The sequence below is a fragment of the Gorilla gorilla genome, chromosome 7, assembly GCF_029281585.2.
Source record: "Gorilla gorilla gorilla isolate KB3781 chromosome 7, NHGRI_mGorGor1-v2.1_pri, whole genome shotgun sequence".
Lineage (NCBI taxonomy): Eukaryota > Metazoa > Chordata > Mammalia > Primates > Hominidae > Gorilla > Gorilla gorilla.
The window spans coordinates 51,851,254-51,869,157 of NC_073231.2; the positions used below are offsets into that span (position 1 = coordinate 51,851,254).

The 17,904-nt window shown below is 34.6% G+C and overlaps 2 protein-coding genes across 6 annotated transcripts in view; one reads left to right on the forward strand and one right to left on the reverse strand.

Annotated features, from left to right (window-relative positions):
- The window catches only part of C7H8orf34 (chromosome 7 C8orf34 homolog), a 486,354-nt gene that overhangs the window by 281,632 nt on the left and 186,818 nt on the right, over positions 1 to 17,904 (reverse strand). For all 5 annotated transcript variants that reach the window (XM_031013951.3, XM_031013950.3, XM_031013949.3 and 2 more), the window contains one exon: positions 8,783 to 8,949. In XM_031013951.3, coding sequence (XP_030869811.2) covers positions 8,783 to 8,949 — 167 coding nt within the window. The remainder of the gene's footprint in view (positions 1 to 8,782; positions 8,950 to 17,904) is intronic.
- Positions 16,004 to 16,399, forward strand: LOC134759022 (small ribosomal subunit protein uS8-like). Its single transcript, XM_063708997.1, has one exon. The coding sequence runs from the start codon at positions 16,016 to 16,018 to the stop codon at positions 16,397 to 16,399; it is 384 nt and encodes a 127-aa protein (XP_063565067.1). The 5' UTR covers positions 16,004 to 16,015.

Sequence of the window (17,904 nt, forward strand, 5' to 3'; positions counted from 1 at the left end):
CTTGAATATTTCAAATTGTTTAAAATAATTGGTTCAGTCAAACTATATGAAAAATTTGAACATGATAATGTTCTTTTATAATGAGTGTACTGTCTTTAAATAAGCGAATAGGCCAAGATTCATTCTAACACATTAGGGAAAATTCAAGTTCTATGCCATGATCTTTTCAGAAAGTTGTCTGTGATCTTTAAAAGAAGGGAAGAAATTAGAAGTAAGACTTAACTATCAAGAAGATGGTACTTGTTGAAATAATTTCTAACTATGTGGAACATTTCTAACTGAGATATTTAGGATAAGACTAAGCATTTAAACCCCTAAGGCCAACCTTCTATGGTCTTACTTTATAACATGCACGAAACTTACATGCTAAAGACAGGAGAGGCGTTGGTATTAAAATGATATGAATTATAGTAACAAGTCTTTTCTCTATCTCTAATTCTTCTTTTTTTTTCTTTCTGAGACAAAGTCTCACTCTATTGCCCAGGCTGGAGTGCAGCGGTGCCATCATAGCTCACCACAGCCTCAACCTCCTGGGCTCAAGTGATCCTCTCCCCTCAGCTTCCCAAGTAGCTGGGACTACAGACGTACACCACCACACCTAAGTAATTTTTTTTTAATTTTTAATAAATATGAAGTCTCTCTATGCTGCCCAGGCTGGTCCTGAACTCCTGAACTCAAGCAATCATCCCACCTATGCCTCCTAAAGTGTTAGGATTACAGGTGTGAGCCAGCATGCCTGGAACTAGCTCTAATTCTTTATCAGATATACTGAGTACCTTCCATGCATGATTTTACTTCATCCTTACGAAACCCTAAGATATGAGTATTGTTATTAATTCCATTTTTCTGATAATGGACTGATACTTGAAGGAAGAAAGTTACTTTCCCTAAATCATATAATTAGGGTCGGTGGCGAAGCTTCAAACAAGGGCTATCTGAATACAAAGGTCACGCTATTATTACTTCTAATACTATGCTATTTTCTCTTCCATATAATTAATTTCCTGCAATAAATTTAAACTTTGTTTTACCATATTAATAATACTCTATTTTAAATTCTTTCTTCCTTTTTTTTCTTTTTTTTGTTTGAGACGCAGTCTCGCTCTGTCGCCCAGGCTGGAGTGCAGTGGTGCGATCTTGGCTCACTGCAACCTCCGCCTCCTGGGTTCAAGCAATTCTTCTGCTTCAGCTTCCCGAGTAGCTGGGATTACAGGCACGCACCACCACGCCTGGCTAACTTTTTTGTGTTTATAGTAGAGACAAGGTTTCACCATATTGGCCAGGCTCGTCTCAAACTCTGACCTTGTGATCTGCCTGCCTTGGCCTCCCAAAGTGCTGGGATTACTGGAGTGAGCCACCGCACCTGGTCTCTATTTTAAACTCTTTAAATACAGAGTCCTCTCAAAATGTCTGTAATCAGAAAGTAACTATGACACCATATGAGAGCACTTAAGAAGTGAAAAAGCGCTAGTCCAACAAATCCTCTTTTGACAATTCTTGAAAAAGCTTTAAAGAAATTAAAATTATATATGAATTCTTTTCTGTCATTAAGTGCCAGAGATAAAAAATAAATACATAAAATTGTATATGAAATTTTAAGTTCATACTAGATATAAGAAATACATCATTTATTAAAATAAGACCTTCAACTGTCTTTTGCAGACATAAACCAAAAAATTGAAAAGTAAAATAAAATCACTAGATTTTGATTTACCTTAATTAGAACACTTATATTTTTTCCATTTTGCTCTTTAGTGCTCCTCTATTTAATAGTTTCAGAGCAATTTAAAAAAATATTTAATATTGTTATGATTATTTTCTCTCTGAAATTGTTGAACATAAGATATTTTTAAAAGAAAAATCATAAGATTTTCATTTCAAAAATAATTCACACATAGGACTAGTTTACCATTTGGGATTTTGAAAATGTGTTTATAATATTCTTTTTAAAAATACTTGAATAAAACCTCATAAAAGCTGCCATTTTTCAGATGTTGAAAATAATTGACAAGTTTTGTGCCCACTCTTCTGTTAACATGTATTTAGTATTAAACTTCAATAATTTTTTTTTTTTTTGACAGAGTTTCACTCTGTTGCCCAGGGTGGAGTGCAATGGCATAATCTCGGCTCACTGCAACCTCTGCCTCCCAGGTTCTAGTGATTCTCCTGCCTCAGTGTCCCGAGTAGCTGGGATTACGGGCATGTGCCACCATGCCTGGCTAATTTTTTGTATTTTTAGTAGAGATGGGGTTTTTGCCATGTTGGCCAGGCTGGTCTCGAACTCCTGACCTCAGGTGATCCACCTGCCTCGGCCTCCCAAAGTGCTGGGATTACAGGCGTGAGCCACCGTGCTTGGCCAACTACAATAATTTTAAGGTTTCTATTTAGAGATATTTTAATAAGTTGTTGGGAATATTGTGATATATGAACATTTAAATGGATTCCTATAGTTATACATTCGATTTTTAATAAGTTCATCAAGAGTTTTAACGCTTCTTTAATATCTGTTGGTTTTGATGTTAAAATGCAACCAATTGCTGAATTAATTACACTTCTTTGCACATTTTCAACCATGAATAAAACTACAATAAAGTTATGATTTTGCACTGCTTTCAAATGACTTTTAAATAGAGTACAAAATTTAAACTCAGTCAAGTTAGATGAAAATTATTACTATGGCTAAACAAATGATCTTGAAATATAGCATTACCATTTTATAAAGCATTTGAAGTGGGCAAGTTTATTTCAAAAGCAACAATACCTTAATAATATGTAACACTGCTTTTCAATTTAGTTTAGGTTTGTTTACACAGTGAATTAATGTGAAACCATCAAATTGTGCTGCTTCAAACATTTTCATATTTATAAATATAATTCAAGAAGTTTTTAAGCTTACAGACTTTCAACACTTTTATAATTTTATTTACATAAGCATGTAAACATATAGTACAAATTTCTAATTTCTCTTTATCTCCTTGTCTCTCCACCTTATTCCTACCCTAAGCCCAACTTTTGCTACTAGAGATACATACGTAGGCAGAAAACATTTTTCTTTTCCTCCTAGGAATTATACATTTACACAGAGGAAAATGAAAGACAGTAGAATAATTTTCTATACATCCTTAACCAAATCATCTATCCTTGCTTTAATATCCAAGTTAAAAATGAAAAATTTAGTGCTTTGTGTTGGTATAGCCAACATTTTGGCTTGCAAAAACATACATAGCTTTACCTCTTATCTTTTCAAGCCTTTAATTTTATTGTGTTGTGGGAAACATACATTTTTGTGTTTTTAGGCAACTTCCCAAAGCTAAAGAAAGCTTTTTTTTCCTTTGTCTGTAGCATACAAAATGTATCTGGGTTCGAGGATATAAATTTATCTAGAAGAAAAGTTTTGTATAGAAATTCTATTGTCTTTTGTCAAATATTCCTGTTAGCCATGACAAAAAGAAAAAAATAAAAAGCACTTTAGAGAAATATCTCATTTTTTTTTATCCTCTCAACATCCCTGTTGAGTAGGAAGGTCACATGTAGTCACCAGCACTTTACAATTAATTACTTGTACCTGAGGGGACAATATTAGCAAGAGGTAGCATGAGGTCTAGACCTGGGTCATTAGAGTATAAGCTGGTGCTTTGGCCATATACCACTAACACCACCACATATGCCAATCACACTGTGTCTCATGCCTTTGCAAGGTATTCAGTGAAAAGCTATAACATAAACATGAAAAAATATATTATTCTATATTATTGGTATGTGTCAAAAAACGTGGAACTTATTCAAAGTGATAAATAGGTTTTAAACAACTCTTTTCACAAATATATTGGAAATGGCTGTGTCTTATAAAGAAATTTTCCAATAGGTATATAATTGAGATAAAAGGCATTTGTCAATAATTTGTTTATGGTTTTAGATTTCATTTTCAAACTATTGACGTTTATTCTACTATGTTGATTTATTTTTACCACTGGAAATTTTTTACAAGAAAATAAAGCAATATTTCTTACTAAACACCATAAAAGTAAATCACATAGGATGATGTATATATTTTGGTGGCATGCAGATTTGTATTTATTTAAAGGATAATCTCTACGATTTGCAAATGTTTTGATATTTTGCTGAAAAATACAAAAGTGAAGAATGAAGGGTATGAAAAACAAAACAATTCTAAACACAAAACAAGTAAATCTAGAAGGTAATAAAAGGGACTGAGACACATTTAGCAAAAGCAAAGAAAGAATCCTAAATAAAGCTTTTTAACATGATAATATGATGAAAATGAATCATAAAGAAACCATTTTCTCAAGTCTATGCTAGAATTACTTTATAATTTATGTGATTTTTTCTACTCTAAGCAGTTCATTTTTCAAGTGCTCCTATAAAATATATCAGGAAAGAGGACATAAGAAAGTGATACAAACTGCATTAGCCAAAGCAAGACTTGATCTCTTTAAAAAAAAAAAAAGAAAATAAAAAGAAAGTCCTCAGATTTCTTATGAATAATCTTTTTTATGAAGAACATTCATTTTAAGGTGATAACTTTTCTGTTATCCTGATTACTTCCAATGAGCAATATTCAAAAGATCAAAAGAAACAAAGAGATAAAAAGAGTTTCTATGTATAGTCCCTTGTGTTTTAGATTATTTTACATACTTTATTAAAATATAGGTACATGGATAGGTAGGTAGATTTTTCTTTAAACATTTAGTGCTCCCTCTCTCTCCTTTTTAAAGAAATTTTACATCATTCAGTGACAGCATTCATTACTCATTAGGCAAAACGCTTGTTCTTATTTTGCCAATGTGGGCACATTCCTCTTTAAGAAGCCTCCAATTTAAAAAACAGAACAAAGAGTGAATATTTACTTTATAAAGGTTGATCAGAATATAAGAAAAAAAGTGTCAAATGATCACCTTAATGTATTAACTCCTTCTAATAAATTGTTTTTATTTTACAAAATTTGGTAACATATTGAGGTAATAGAAACTCAATTACTATATTCAGCAAAGAATCCCAGTATAATTACACTTGTTCTTGATTATTCATTTTAAAACAGATAAAATGTACTTGCAATCACCTTGTCGCAATGTAATTTTACTTTTGAGTTTGGATTTTATATAATTATAGGCTAAGACCAAAAAGTATAAAACATAATTAATACTGTTTTCCTTTTTAGCATCTTTGGAATTTGATTTTTATATACTTGCCTCATCATCAATTCTGAGAAAGCTTAATAAATTTTTTATAAACTTTTAAAAATTGTATGGGATAGTAATACCCATATTAGAATGTACAAGAAAAGTAGTTATATCTTTCAAATAATACTGATATTTTTAAATGAATATCAATCATAAAGAGAATAATCAAAAACATGACTGAAACTCGCCTTTCAACAAGAATAAGATGAAAATGCATCTAATGTAAGAAAAATGGGCACATGTTTCCAAGGTGAAATATCTTTTAAACTAATGAAGTTCCTCAAATGTTCTCTGATAATTAATGTAGTAAAATATACAGGGATTTTTATAGATCTTTTCTTTCTCTTCTTTTTTTTCTTTTTTTTTTTTTTTGAGATAGGGTCTCCCTCTGTCACCTAGGCTGGACTACAGTGGCATGACCACAGCTCACTGCAGACTCGACCTTCCAGACTCAGTCCAGTAGCTGGGACTATAGGTGCATGCGACCACACTCGACTAATATAAGTATTTTTTGTAGAGACGAGGTTTCGTCGTGTTTCCCAGGCTGGTCTCAAATTCCTGGGCTCAAGCAATCCACCCACCTCAGCCTCCCAAAGTGCTGGTATTACAGGCTTAAGCCACTATGCCCAGCAATAAATCTCTCATTCTACCATTGTAACTTGTCATTCCATTTTTGAAAATTATTTATTTTATTAATTTAAAAAAATATGTGAAGATTTTCTATAACCTTTTTTTCATAGTGGTCATTAATTGCCAGAACGATTACTAAAATATTTGTACTAAAATATTTGAAAATATCTCATATTTGAGCATGAGATGACTTGGCAGATACTTTACTCAATATCTTCTATAATTACAGCACCAATTTCAGAGGTGCTTAAAATGATTATATCTTAAAAATTCACAAGTTTGGCTGTTTTATTATCTGACAAGTGTTAATTCCATATTAAGTTACTTTTGCAATGTGAATTTATAAGGAGCATTTAAAGCAATCTTACAGAAAATATTTGATCTACTTAAAAATTACAGGTGTTGTACTATAATATTTCCATATGCCTAAAACATTTAGAAAAGAAATCCACAAATATATAATTAAACAACTGTGAATAATTAAATATTAATCAGTATATATTAACAATGCTAGTTTCCTTAATAAACAAAACAAGAGTCAATAGTTATTACTAACTTCTACTAGTTCAACTAAAAGGATTTTTTCCCTTCAAATCAACCAATTTTATTGAAGAATAATCCTTTTTTTATATTAATGTCAACTAACAATTATATCTTTCACTTATTTATCACTTCACAAGGTTTACAGAGTGCTTTCCATGCATAATAAATATTTTTCAGCCAGTTATATCTTGGTATAGATAACAAAGACAAGTTAAACATTTACAAACACATAAGCTATAGCACACTCATCTACAAAATGTAGATTCAAAAAGATTTTAAATACCAGATGTCTCTATTGCATCTTACAATGATTCTATATAAACTCTATAAAATTAGATTTCACATAAATTTCCAAGAACTTAGCATTTGTATTTTTCTGAAATAGACACAATCACATACATTTTGCTGGAATCCATTTCAAAAACAAGAAATTGAATATGGCATTATTTTAAGGGAAAGTCCAGTGGACTTGTAACGTTCCAAGCTATAAGAGGATAATCTCATGACCTAGAGATCAACATTATTACACTACTTGCCACCTGTGCTGAGATATGTGGAATTACATGAAGAAAGTCCAAACCTTCAACTATCTCTTATTATTAAACTTGCTCAGACCACAGGCTAAAATGTCTAAAAAAAGAATTAATGAGGACTAATTATTAATTGCTCATCATTAGATAGTCTCCAAGACTCAATCCTCGGTCTTCAGCTTGGGAGACTAGAACCTTCAGTCAGGGCAGCTGAGATCTAGGGAGTACCAGCATGGAGTGGACAACTGCATCTCCTGAAAGAAACCCTGGATCTCACTTGCCCCTTCCCTGTTACTGTCCAAAGCAGAGGAACAATTTACAGGTGTAGTTATGGAGCACAATCACAAAACAGCCCATACCTACGTGAGCAAACCTACAATGACCACACCCCACCTGCTGAGCTTACATCTATTCATTTTTCAGGACTAGCCAGAGGAATCGGCTTCTCTAGGAAACATTCCTGGGTCACTGTCCTTTACCTCTGCTTTAGGTGTTACCCCTATATACAACTGTGTGCTTCATCCAATTAGCGCAGGTAGCACAGGTAGTGACGTATTGTATCTTGAACATTACAGTGCAAAATTCCTTCAAGCACAGATCACAATGATTTTATTTTTATGTTCCCAGACCCCAGCCAAGTGCTTAGCATAGAGTAAGTGCTCAGTAAATGTTTGTTGAATGAAGCTACCACTGCCACATAGGGCACGTCTGCCGTGTTAATGATTTGGAGGTGAGGAAAAGACCCAATTGAAAGGGACCAACAGCATGTGATGAAAACGCCATGATACAATCTCCTTAATGCTAGCATGAATGCAGTTTTTACAGCATCAGAAAACATCTTTCAAACCTGTCACCATTGACCAAATAACACCTTTGTAGGCCTATGCAAACATGATAAGCAATATATCATTTTTTATAATGATAGTATTTTACTGCCATAAACACTTAAAACCAAGGAATCTCATTTTTAACAAAAACTTCAGAAAATGGCCTATATTTTTCTGAGATTCCATATTCTATATGTAAAACGTGTTTAAGGCTTTCAAATAATTATATTATTTATTCTCTTTCTAAATAAAATACAAAGCATATTGTTACAAAGTATTTGAAAAAATCATACTCTTTATTTTTAACAGAATAATTGATACCACTGACTTTAAAACTCATTGTTTTATATGTGGATCACTCTGAAATAACATTTCATTTTCTTTCTTCAGAAAAATGATGTTCCAAAGAGAAGTTCAGTTTAAAAATTTATATGAAGAGATTTCTGATGAAGCAAAAACACACATATACTACATTAAAAAATATAAAAAGATATCCTACATATACAAGATTAATAAGGTTTCATGAAAGTAACAGGCCTGAAGAAACTTTGAAATCTCTGCAAACTTTCCCGTCATTTACGGAAAACATAAAACCTGAATTTACTATCTGCCCCTTTCAACTTTATTCTATTTTTCTAAAGCATCCTCAAAATAAAAGGTAGACATTTTGGAGTGAGGGCTAAAATATGTACTTTGGGTATATTTTATAGACAATAGATGTAAACAAGGCAATTATTATCAGAGAATAAAGCAGACAGACTTGAATTTTGATCACAGTTGCACACAGAATAATGCTTCATTACGTAGTCAGAAGGTAAAGTGCAGCATACACAAAGCACAAAAGACAGTCTAATAAATATTCATATGCTTAGGGTATTTCAATTTAGTTCTTACATGCAACTTTATGTGAGTCTAATGTAAATAAAATATGTACTAAATGGTTTCTTTTCCCTAAGACAAGGCTATTCAAAACTTTTAAAATCTCTTAATCACCACACTTTTTTTACAATGTCAAAGAAGAAAATGAGAAATTATTAATTTTTAAAATTACCCAGCAATTCCATTGCATCATCTTCATTATCAATATCTTCTTCTGTTACAGATGGGGTAGGGCTGTGGATGGACTCAAAAGAATCTTGAGAGAGCATTGCGGCCAGGAGTTTCTTATGTTGCTGTTGCTGCTGTTTTAATCCTTTGTTCTTAGGCTCCATCTTTAAGCTGAAGAAATATTTAAATGTTAATTAGCTGTGATAAGTAAAGAAAATCTACAAATAAATTTCCATTTGGTTATTTTATTACACACATATGTGGACATGTTACTAAAGTTTTCCCCAAGGATAATGGAAATATCATCTTTCTTGGACACCCATCCGTACCTCACTAAGGAATTCCCAAGTGAGTATGGGGAAACTGAAATTTGGCTCACTTAAGAGGGAAGGTGTTAACTTACTCCTACCTATTGTTGCCATGTGGAAATTAAAGTCTACTCGATGAATTTTCTGATTTTTAAAGAAGAGCTAGAAAGTCCAGATTATTAGTCCCTGATTTACAAAGCAAATGCATGTTAAGGAAAACACATTCGATGGAATAAATATTTTAAAATATTACATTAAGATGTTTTAAAATACTCAACTTTAATTTATTTTGCATATGTGTATATAGTTGTCTGAACGCCACTTTTTAAAAAGACTATTCTCTCCCTCATTGAATTGTCTTGCTTTTATTTATAGTGCTTTTGAGTCTATCTCTTTGTATAGTTTTATTAGTGACTGATCTTCCTGTTACAATATGTGTATATATATTGTACCACATTCAGCAGACTGTTTTATTAATATCAACATTTACCACTTGGAGTAAAGTATAGATACCTTACTTCCATTTTGGACCGTTTAGTTTCCCTACTTTTAAATATTATTGAGTATCAGATGGTGCTATAACTTTTGTTTCAATAGTTAAATAGCACTTCTAAAGCTCATGAGGATAGTCCATTGTATATACCCGTATTTCTGCTCTTTCTGTTTTTCTGTGTTCCTTCCTGATGTTTTGAAGTAGATTCTTTCTTGCCGCTGAGGTAGATTCATTGTCGCCACTCAGCTCTCCTAGCATCTTTAGTGGAGAAAGGGAGTCTCAAGTCTGGCAGGGAAGGAAAGCATGTCCCTTAACCATGTATTGCCAGTGAGAATCGTCAATTCCCCTGGCCTATGTCTCTGGCTTCTCTTGGTGTTGTTGGTGTAGCTACTGTTCAATCAGGGGAAGAAATAACCTACATGGGCCACCTTCTCTTGCTACTTTGGGAGCGAAGAAATGCTCCTTATTCTGTTAAGTGGGGAATTGCAAGGAGCCCTGCTGCTAAGCTGTTCCTCCAGCCCTCAGGTTCCTAACCATTCCACGTTCCTATTTACCCTTTTCACAGTTCTCTTTTGATGCCTCTTGCTTTATTTCAGGGTTTATAGGGGTATGTAGTGAGGGACAGCAGAAAGTAATTAGTCCGTCCCATCTTGTCCAAGCAGAAGTGACATGACTTGTTAATTAGAAAGGGCAACTGATACCTTTACACTGGAAAAATCTGGTGGACATCACCTTAACCAAGTGATCAAACTTAGCATCACCAATAATACTGGACAAATTGACATTATGTACTTCCTAATATGATAAGAAAGTACATCCCATCAACTATGTAGAATTTTTTTCCAAAAATGTCTAATCTGAATTTAATCAGAGAACAATCAGACAAACGCAGATTTGGGGAAATTTTTCAAGATAACTGGCCCATAGTCTTCAAGAATATAAATGTCATAAAAAAGAAACAAAAGGCAGAGGACTGTTGTAGATTACAGAAGACTAAAAAGATTTGACAACTAGATTCCACACATGATCCTTTATTAGATGCTAGATAAAAAATAAATAAACAAGTATACAAAAATCCATAAAGGACTTTACTGGAAAAATTGAAGAAACTTGAAAGTGGACTATCTACATTAGATAACTTCATGGTGGGATTGGTTTGATATGATGATTATATTATGGGTACATAAGAAAATATCTTTATTCCTAAGAAATACACGCTGAAGAATAACAGAATTAACATTTTATAAAATCTGTAATTTATTTTCAGATGGTTCAGCAAAAAATAGAATATGATATATGATAGATATATAGATAATAGGTCATAGATAAAGATGGTAAAATGTTCATTGGTGAATACAGGTGGAGGGTATGTGGATCTTGATATTACTACTTTTAAATATTCTGTGGTTTGAAACTTTTAAAAGTAAAAAGCTGAGGGAAAAAATAAGAACAAATATATGAAAACATACACATATTGGCAATATTTATTTTAATTTTATCTTCTATCCCAACTTAGGTTCCCAACAGAAATAGGATTGTTGCTAAGATGTCGTAAAAATGCACCCCTTTTTAAGTAATTTTTTAATTTGACTAACCCTCGATATCATTCCAAATACTTAAAGAAAATCATGTTTACTCTTTAATAGTGGAAATATAACATAAATATTCACTTGAAAATGGAAGGAAGAAGTTTATTTAGCTTCAGTCTCTTGCCATGGCATCTGTCCTCTGCATCACTGCATTACGTGTCTTCTAAACTGAGAAACAATGTAACAATGTTAAAGTCTTCCTTGACCCACTTTATTCATTGAGAAGTAAACAAAACCAATCAAAACAAAATTTTAATTTGGATTTCTTAGCTGATAGATCTAACATGTTAAGCTGAATTAACACCTAAATTATTTTATCTAAATTAAATTCATTTAAAATAACAATATTCGTGTAGTATTTTAGCCCCATTCGCTTTTGATTTTGACTACTAGAAGGGATATAGATACTGCTTTGAATGACAATTGAACATAGTTTATTTACAAGATGAATAATTTGGGGCAAGTTACTTCTTTCTTTTCCTCAGTTTTGTTATCCATAATGCAGCTTACTGTAGTACTTCCAATATATTTAATAACCCAGTGGTTGGACTATTAAAAAGCGTTAATAAATGTAGAACAGTGCCTGGCAAATAGCTCTACTTAGGTCTGTTTAATAAATCAATTAAATTTTCCTTCATAACTTTAAATTTTATATTGTAAATTTAATAAAATGTAATAGAATATTATACTTTATAATATTCTATGCTTACCAAATATATTTTATGTTTTCATGTAAAAAGACAGTTACGGCTTTAAGGCGATTTTCCCCCTTAGGAGTTAAATAATAATTCACAAAGTATAACTGTTTGAAGCAGATGTTATATGTACATTCTGACTACTGCTTGTGCTTACTATGTACCTAAATACATATATAGGATGGTTAGATATTAAATATTTTATGCAAAATTAATATATACTGTATCTTGAAATGTTATTTTATATGAATAAGCATAAATCAAATGTCAGCTTATAAAACATAATATAATTATTTCTAAAAGGAAAACATATCATCAAAACATGCCTACTTACAGAAAAAGAGTGTATCTAACCAATTATAAACTTAGAATTTTATTCCAGGTCCATAACTGTTTTTCTAGAATCCTTGGGGCTGGATGTGTTCTGTTGCATAAACTCTATATTATATAATACATTCCAGAGGGTCTGTGGCCTCACCCTGTTATCAAATACTTCAGTATTTCTACATCATTATGTATCAGCATTCCCACTGAGTGGGATAAATAAAGAATCTGCAGGGTTCATATCAGGTTTCGCTATAATGAATTATGAAAACAACTTTCATTGTCAGAGTATTTTGAATTTCACAATTACAGATAAGGATTGCGAGGAAAATATTTGAATAAATAACTGAGAGATGAAATCTCAAACACTGCTGTTTGGTCAAGTAAGATGGGGGCTGAGACTTGAGGTTGGAATTTCAGAAGGCAGAGGTCATTTGACTGACACTGGGTAACTTGGACAAGAGGTCGTCCTGTGACATTGACAAGGTTGCTTTCAATAGGTGGTGGGAATAACATTCTATTTGGAAAAGATTGCAAAATGAGGGGTCAGTGCACACAAGTAAACTACTTTGAGGAGCTTCTTTGTAAATCGAATGAAAGACAGAGAACAATTAATTGCTGGGGCCAGGGAGGCTTCACTTTTTAGAGAGAAGTTCCATCGTACTTTCATGCTGAGGGGAATGAGCTAGGAGAAAGGAATGGTGCAGGGAATGAAGAGAAGTGATGAGCTTACATGGGTGATTTAGAGTAAGGACCTAGCGCTGAGTGGAGGAGCTTGCCCTAGGCGGAGCATGAGTGACTCACCCATAGCCATAGGGAAGAGCAGAAAACCTGAGCACAGATAAGCCAGGTGCACAGAGAGTCTGCTGGAGGAAGCTTATGGAGGTTTTCTTTATGACTGCAGCTATTTTCTCTTTGAAACGGGAAACAGAGTCATTAGTTAAGAATAAGGATGATGGCGAAAAGTGTTGGAGATTGAGGGAGAGCAGGAAAAATGTGAAGTCATCATTGAGGAGAGTGAATATGTGAATGGCAGAGGCAGGTGCAGCTGCATCGCTGGGTAGCACCAGTGTGCCCCTGGAGTTTGGTGGTCGTGAATTCAGTGACACTGGCCAGTGTGGCCATGTGTCCTTCTGTAGCCTAGGTTGGTTCAGGCACAGAATAGGGAAACAATTAGATGTAAACATGGTAGAGTTTTTCCAGGAGAGTAAAACAGGAAAAGAGGAGCAGAAGACTTGAGGGCATATCCAAGGGACAAATTACCATGATGGGGCAGAGATAAACCTGACTAAGGAGAAAAATTAAGAACAAGGTGGGTGAGAAACAAGAAAACTTTGGCAGTCTCAGTGTTTTTGGGGTCCCAGTTAAAGCTGAGTGTCAGAGGCAATAAACTAGAAAGACGACAGGTGGTAGTCAGAAAGTGAGATGCCTGAAACTGACATCATGGATTTGCAGATAATGAGAATGAGAAGGTCTAGGATACGACAGAGGGAGTGATGGGGAGGTAGGGTGGAATTCAAGATACATGGCGAAGAGTAGGTAAAGAAAGTGAGAGGCCAGGTTTGGGGAAGGATCACCGATGATGTTGACGCTGACTTAACCAATGCAGCAAAGCTACTGGGGAGAGTTACAGGAGCCGGACATTTGAATGTTCAGAGAAAGGGGAATGGCTGGCAGTTAGCAAATTATTGCTAGAAGATAATGTGGGAAATTAACACACTGGGAAATTCAGAACAAGATGCAGAACTGGGGATTGTTTTAGGGAGGAGACAGCAAGATCTGGAAGCAGCAGACGATAAAGGATGACACCACCCTCTTCTCCAGCCCCACAACCTGTGGATCCTACAACCATTAAGAAAAAATAGCTGCCTGCTGCAGGGATGCAGGAGTGTTCATACAGATGGTGTTGAGTGAGATCAGAACAAGAGGGGTTTTTAGGGTTCTGAGGCCCCTCTTTCCCAGATTTGAACCTAAAGCTTAATAACAGGATTCTTAGAACAGCTTTCTGAAGAGAGACTGTAGAGCAAAGGATTTAAATGCACAGAATTTGAAGCAAGGCAGCCTAGCTCAGTGACCTAACGGCTATCAATCTTGGGATGGGGATGTAGCCACTCTGGGACTTAGTTTCCTCATTTATTTTTTATTTTTTATTTTTTTGAGATGGACTCTTGCTCTGTCACCCAGCCTGGAGTGCAGTGGCACGATCTCAGCTCACTGCAAGCTCCACCTCCCGGGTTCACGCCATTCTCCTGCCTCAGCCTCCTGAGTAGCTGGGACTACAGGCGCCCACCACCATGCCCCGCTAATTTTTTGTATTTCTAGTAGAGACAGGGTTTCACCGTGTTAGCCAGGATGGTTTCGACCTCCTGACCTCGTGATCCGCCTGCCTCGCCCTCCCAAAGCGCTTACAGGCATGAGCCACTGCGCCGGTCCTCTCATTTCTGAATAATAGTGTTTTCATAAGGATGAAATGGGTTAAAATACGCAAAGCACATAGAGCAGCCTCTAAGTGGTAATTAATATCATTATGTGTTCAAAGAACACAAGGGGGGCATCCTGGATATGTGAACGCCTCCTCTTGAGCCATAATATCCCACATCAAGAGAAAGTGTACAAAAAGAGGCCTGATGAGAAAGACTAGCAGTTAATATTTCAATTTGGTGTTCATATACTCAAGGAATCCATTTTGCTTTGGTTTAAAAGAGTGATTTCTAAACCAGGATCAAATGGAAAGGAACAGTTTAAAGAGGTCACCCCACAGAACCTCCCCTGTGGGCCTGCCTGAGCAGGTGGAGCCTCCTGAGCCTTCATTCTGACCACTGGCCCTCCTCCTCCTGACTCCTGTCTCACTCGTGGGCCTGAGCTTGCTCCATTTAGTTTCACTCTTTCTTTCTGAGCATAGGTTGGTAAACATTTAGTTTGATCTGATTCCATGCGTTCTTTTTGGTGAAAAATTGGATGATTTCTTGGACTATCTCCTAAGCTTGTTGAGTTCACCCTCACAGTCTTGTAGGCTGAACCTGTGTCCTTTTTTTTTTTTTTATTCCAGTCATTAATTAAAGGGTGCCCTTTGCACTAAGGCCTTGGAAGTTGAAGAGGTCATGAAAAGTTTCACACTCAATTGTTGCATATAGATTTTTATGCGTAAGAGCTTTTTTTAAGAATATATAAATATGATGTTTTAGAATCAGTTTAGCAGACACTTAAGTGCTTGTCATATACCTAGTACTGTGTGAACTGAGCAGAAACAAAACTTTTTAAAAATCATTCTCCTCCACTTTTAAGCAATTCCTTTGAGTCTAGGATTTTTTGTCATGTCAGTCTTATCCAGTATCTAGCACATTACCTGGTATTAACATAAGCAAATGAATACTAAATAAATAAAAAGAAAACTTTTAACCTGTCCAAATGACTTCATCAATGATCTGAAATTAAATGCATGCTCTTTTGGCTTTAAAAAGAAATTTATCTTAAACAGGCATGGTGGCTCATACCTGTAATCCCAGCACTTTGGGGCCAAGATGGGCGGATTGCTTGAATCCAGGAATACAAGACCTGCCTGGGCAACATAGTGAAACCCCATCTCTACAAAAAATTTAAAAGAAATTAGCTGGGCATGGTGGGGCACATCTGTAGTCCCAGCTTCTCAGGAGGCTAAGGTGGGAGGTTCACTTGAACTGGGAGGGAGAGTCTGCAGTGAGCCAAGATAACACCACTGCACTCCAGCCTGGGTGACAGAGTGAGACTCTGTCTCAAAAAAAAAAAAAAAGAAAGAAAGAAATTTGTCTCTTTCAGCTGCCATCTTTCCATGCTGCCACAACGGTGCACATGAATGTCTTGGTTGATATTCTCAGGAGCATCCACAATGCTAAAAAGAGAGACAAACACCAGGTTCTTATCAAGCCATGCTCCAGAGTTATCATCCTGTTTCTCACTGTGATGATGAAGCATGGCTACACTGGTGAATCTGAAATCATTGATGATTACAGAGCTGAGAAGATTGTTGTGAACCTCACAGGCAGGCTAAACAAATATGGAGTGATCAGCCCCAGGTTTCATGTGCAACTCAAAGATCTAGAAAAATGGCAGCATAATCTGCTCCCATCTGACCAGTTTGGTTTCATTGTACTGACAACCTCAGCTGGCATCATGGACCACGAAGAAGTAAGACGAAGACACACAGGAGGGAAAATCCTGGGATTCTTTTTCTAGGGATGTAATACATACTTACGAATAAAATGCCTCAGAGGGAAACCAAAAAGAAATTTGTTTTGGATTGAACTTGTACTAAAAAAGAAATTAAGAAATTTATAAGTTATGAGGTATAATTTTTGTGTGTTTTAGATATTTCAAGGCTTCTGTTCTTTGATTTCTTGGGCAGATTACATATTAATCAATTACAATTATTTATGCTTAAAATTTCCATGTTAGATTATTTCTAAATTACTAAATTTGATTTCTTTTCCATCATACCTATCACTACTTGAATTTATGGCATATATTTGTATATTCACTTGTTTACTGCTTGTCTCTTTCTGCCAACAGAAAAAATTCTAAGAGGAAGGGGACCATTTCCAGGTTTTATTCACAGGTAGGTTAGAAGCAATTATGAGCTTTAATGGAAAGAAAACTTCTTAATGGGAAGTGAATTTAGCTTTTATTTTAACATTTCATAAACACTTCTAAATTATAAAATTTTCTCTTTATTTTATGACCTATTTTCAATCTAACAACAGTGTTCACTTAAGAAATAAAGCCAATTCACCAGATCTACAGTATTTATGGATATTATTTTTGTTTTAATAAGGTGATTCAGCTTTAGAGGAACTTCATTAGGCTTCAAGGCTTAATGAGCATATTTACAAATTCACATTACAATTTAATAAGTAATTTTAGAAAATCCATTACTCAGCTATTGCAAAGTTTAATTAAAATGGCTTAAAATAAGATTATATAGGCTTATTAAATTCAATTTTTGTTTACATTTATATTATAAACATGGGATTATTTTTAATAACTCTAAATGTGCAATGAATGTATATGTTTTCCCACTAAATAGCTAGGCAAGTCATAGCAATTGATACCAATTGGTAGGATCTGACACTCACAGAAAGACTTCAATCATTTCCCAACACATTCACCTCTCTGTTCGGTGAATTCCTCTCACTTTTCTTACTCAAATGCTTTAATTTCTTTCTTAAGCACTCTTAATTCTGAACTGCTTTGAGAATCTAAGAAAGATGTGGCAGGACTCCATGTTAGTATCTCTTGTCTTAGTCTGCTAGTTTCCATTTATCACCCTCACAGTTTCTTTTCTAACCAGCACTTAATGCTTCAGGTGTCATTTGTATCAAGCTATTTGTAACATACTTGTTAACCTCTTCATACAATGTCATATTTGGGGGACCTAGGGAAAGAAGTTCACATACAGTACATCATTAAAAAAGGGGGTAAGCTTCTACCCATAAGACTCTCAAGGTTTATTATGCCATTTATTTAATTCCCTCTAATCTAATGGTGAAACTCTAGCCTATCATGTATCTATTATTCTGCATGAAAAGGAAAGCTGGCTATGTAACAAAGATGGAGTGTTGTAGTAGCCATTTGTGTAAGACTTAATGCACAATAGAGAAAAATTGAGATAGGAAAGGCTGCAAGAAATAAAGATAAGACTATAAATGGTTCTTCTCGTCAATAAGCTTTATTTAGCAGATGCC

Excerpts from the sequence above, each read along its gene's own strand:
- LOC134759022 (XM_063708997.1), top strand. The coding sequence starts at position 16,016 with ATGAATGTCTTGGTTGATATTCTCAGGAGCATCCACAATGCTAAAAAG.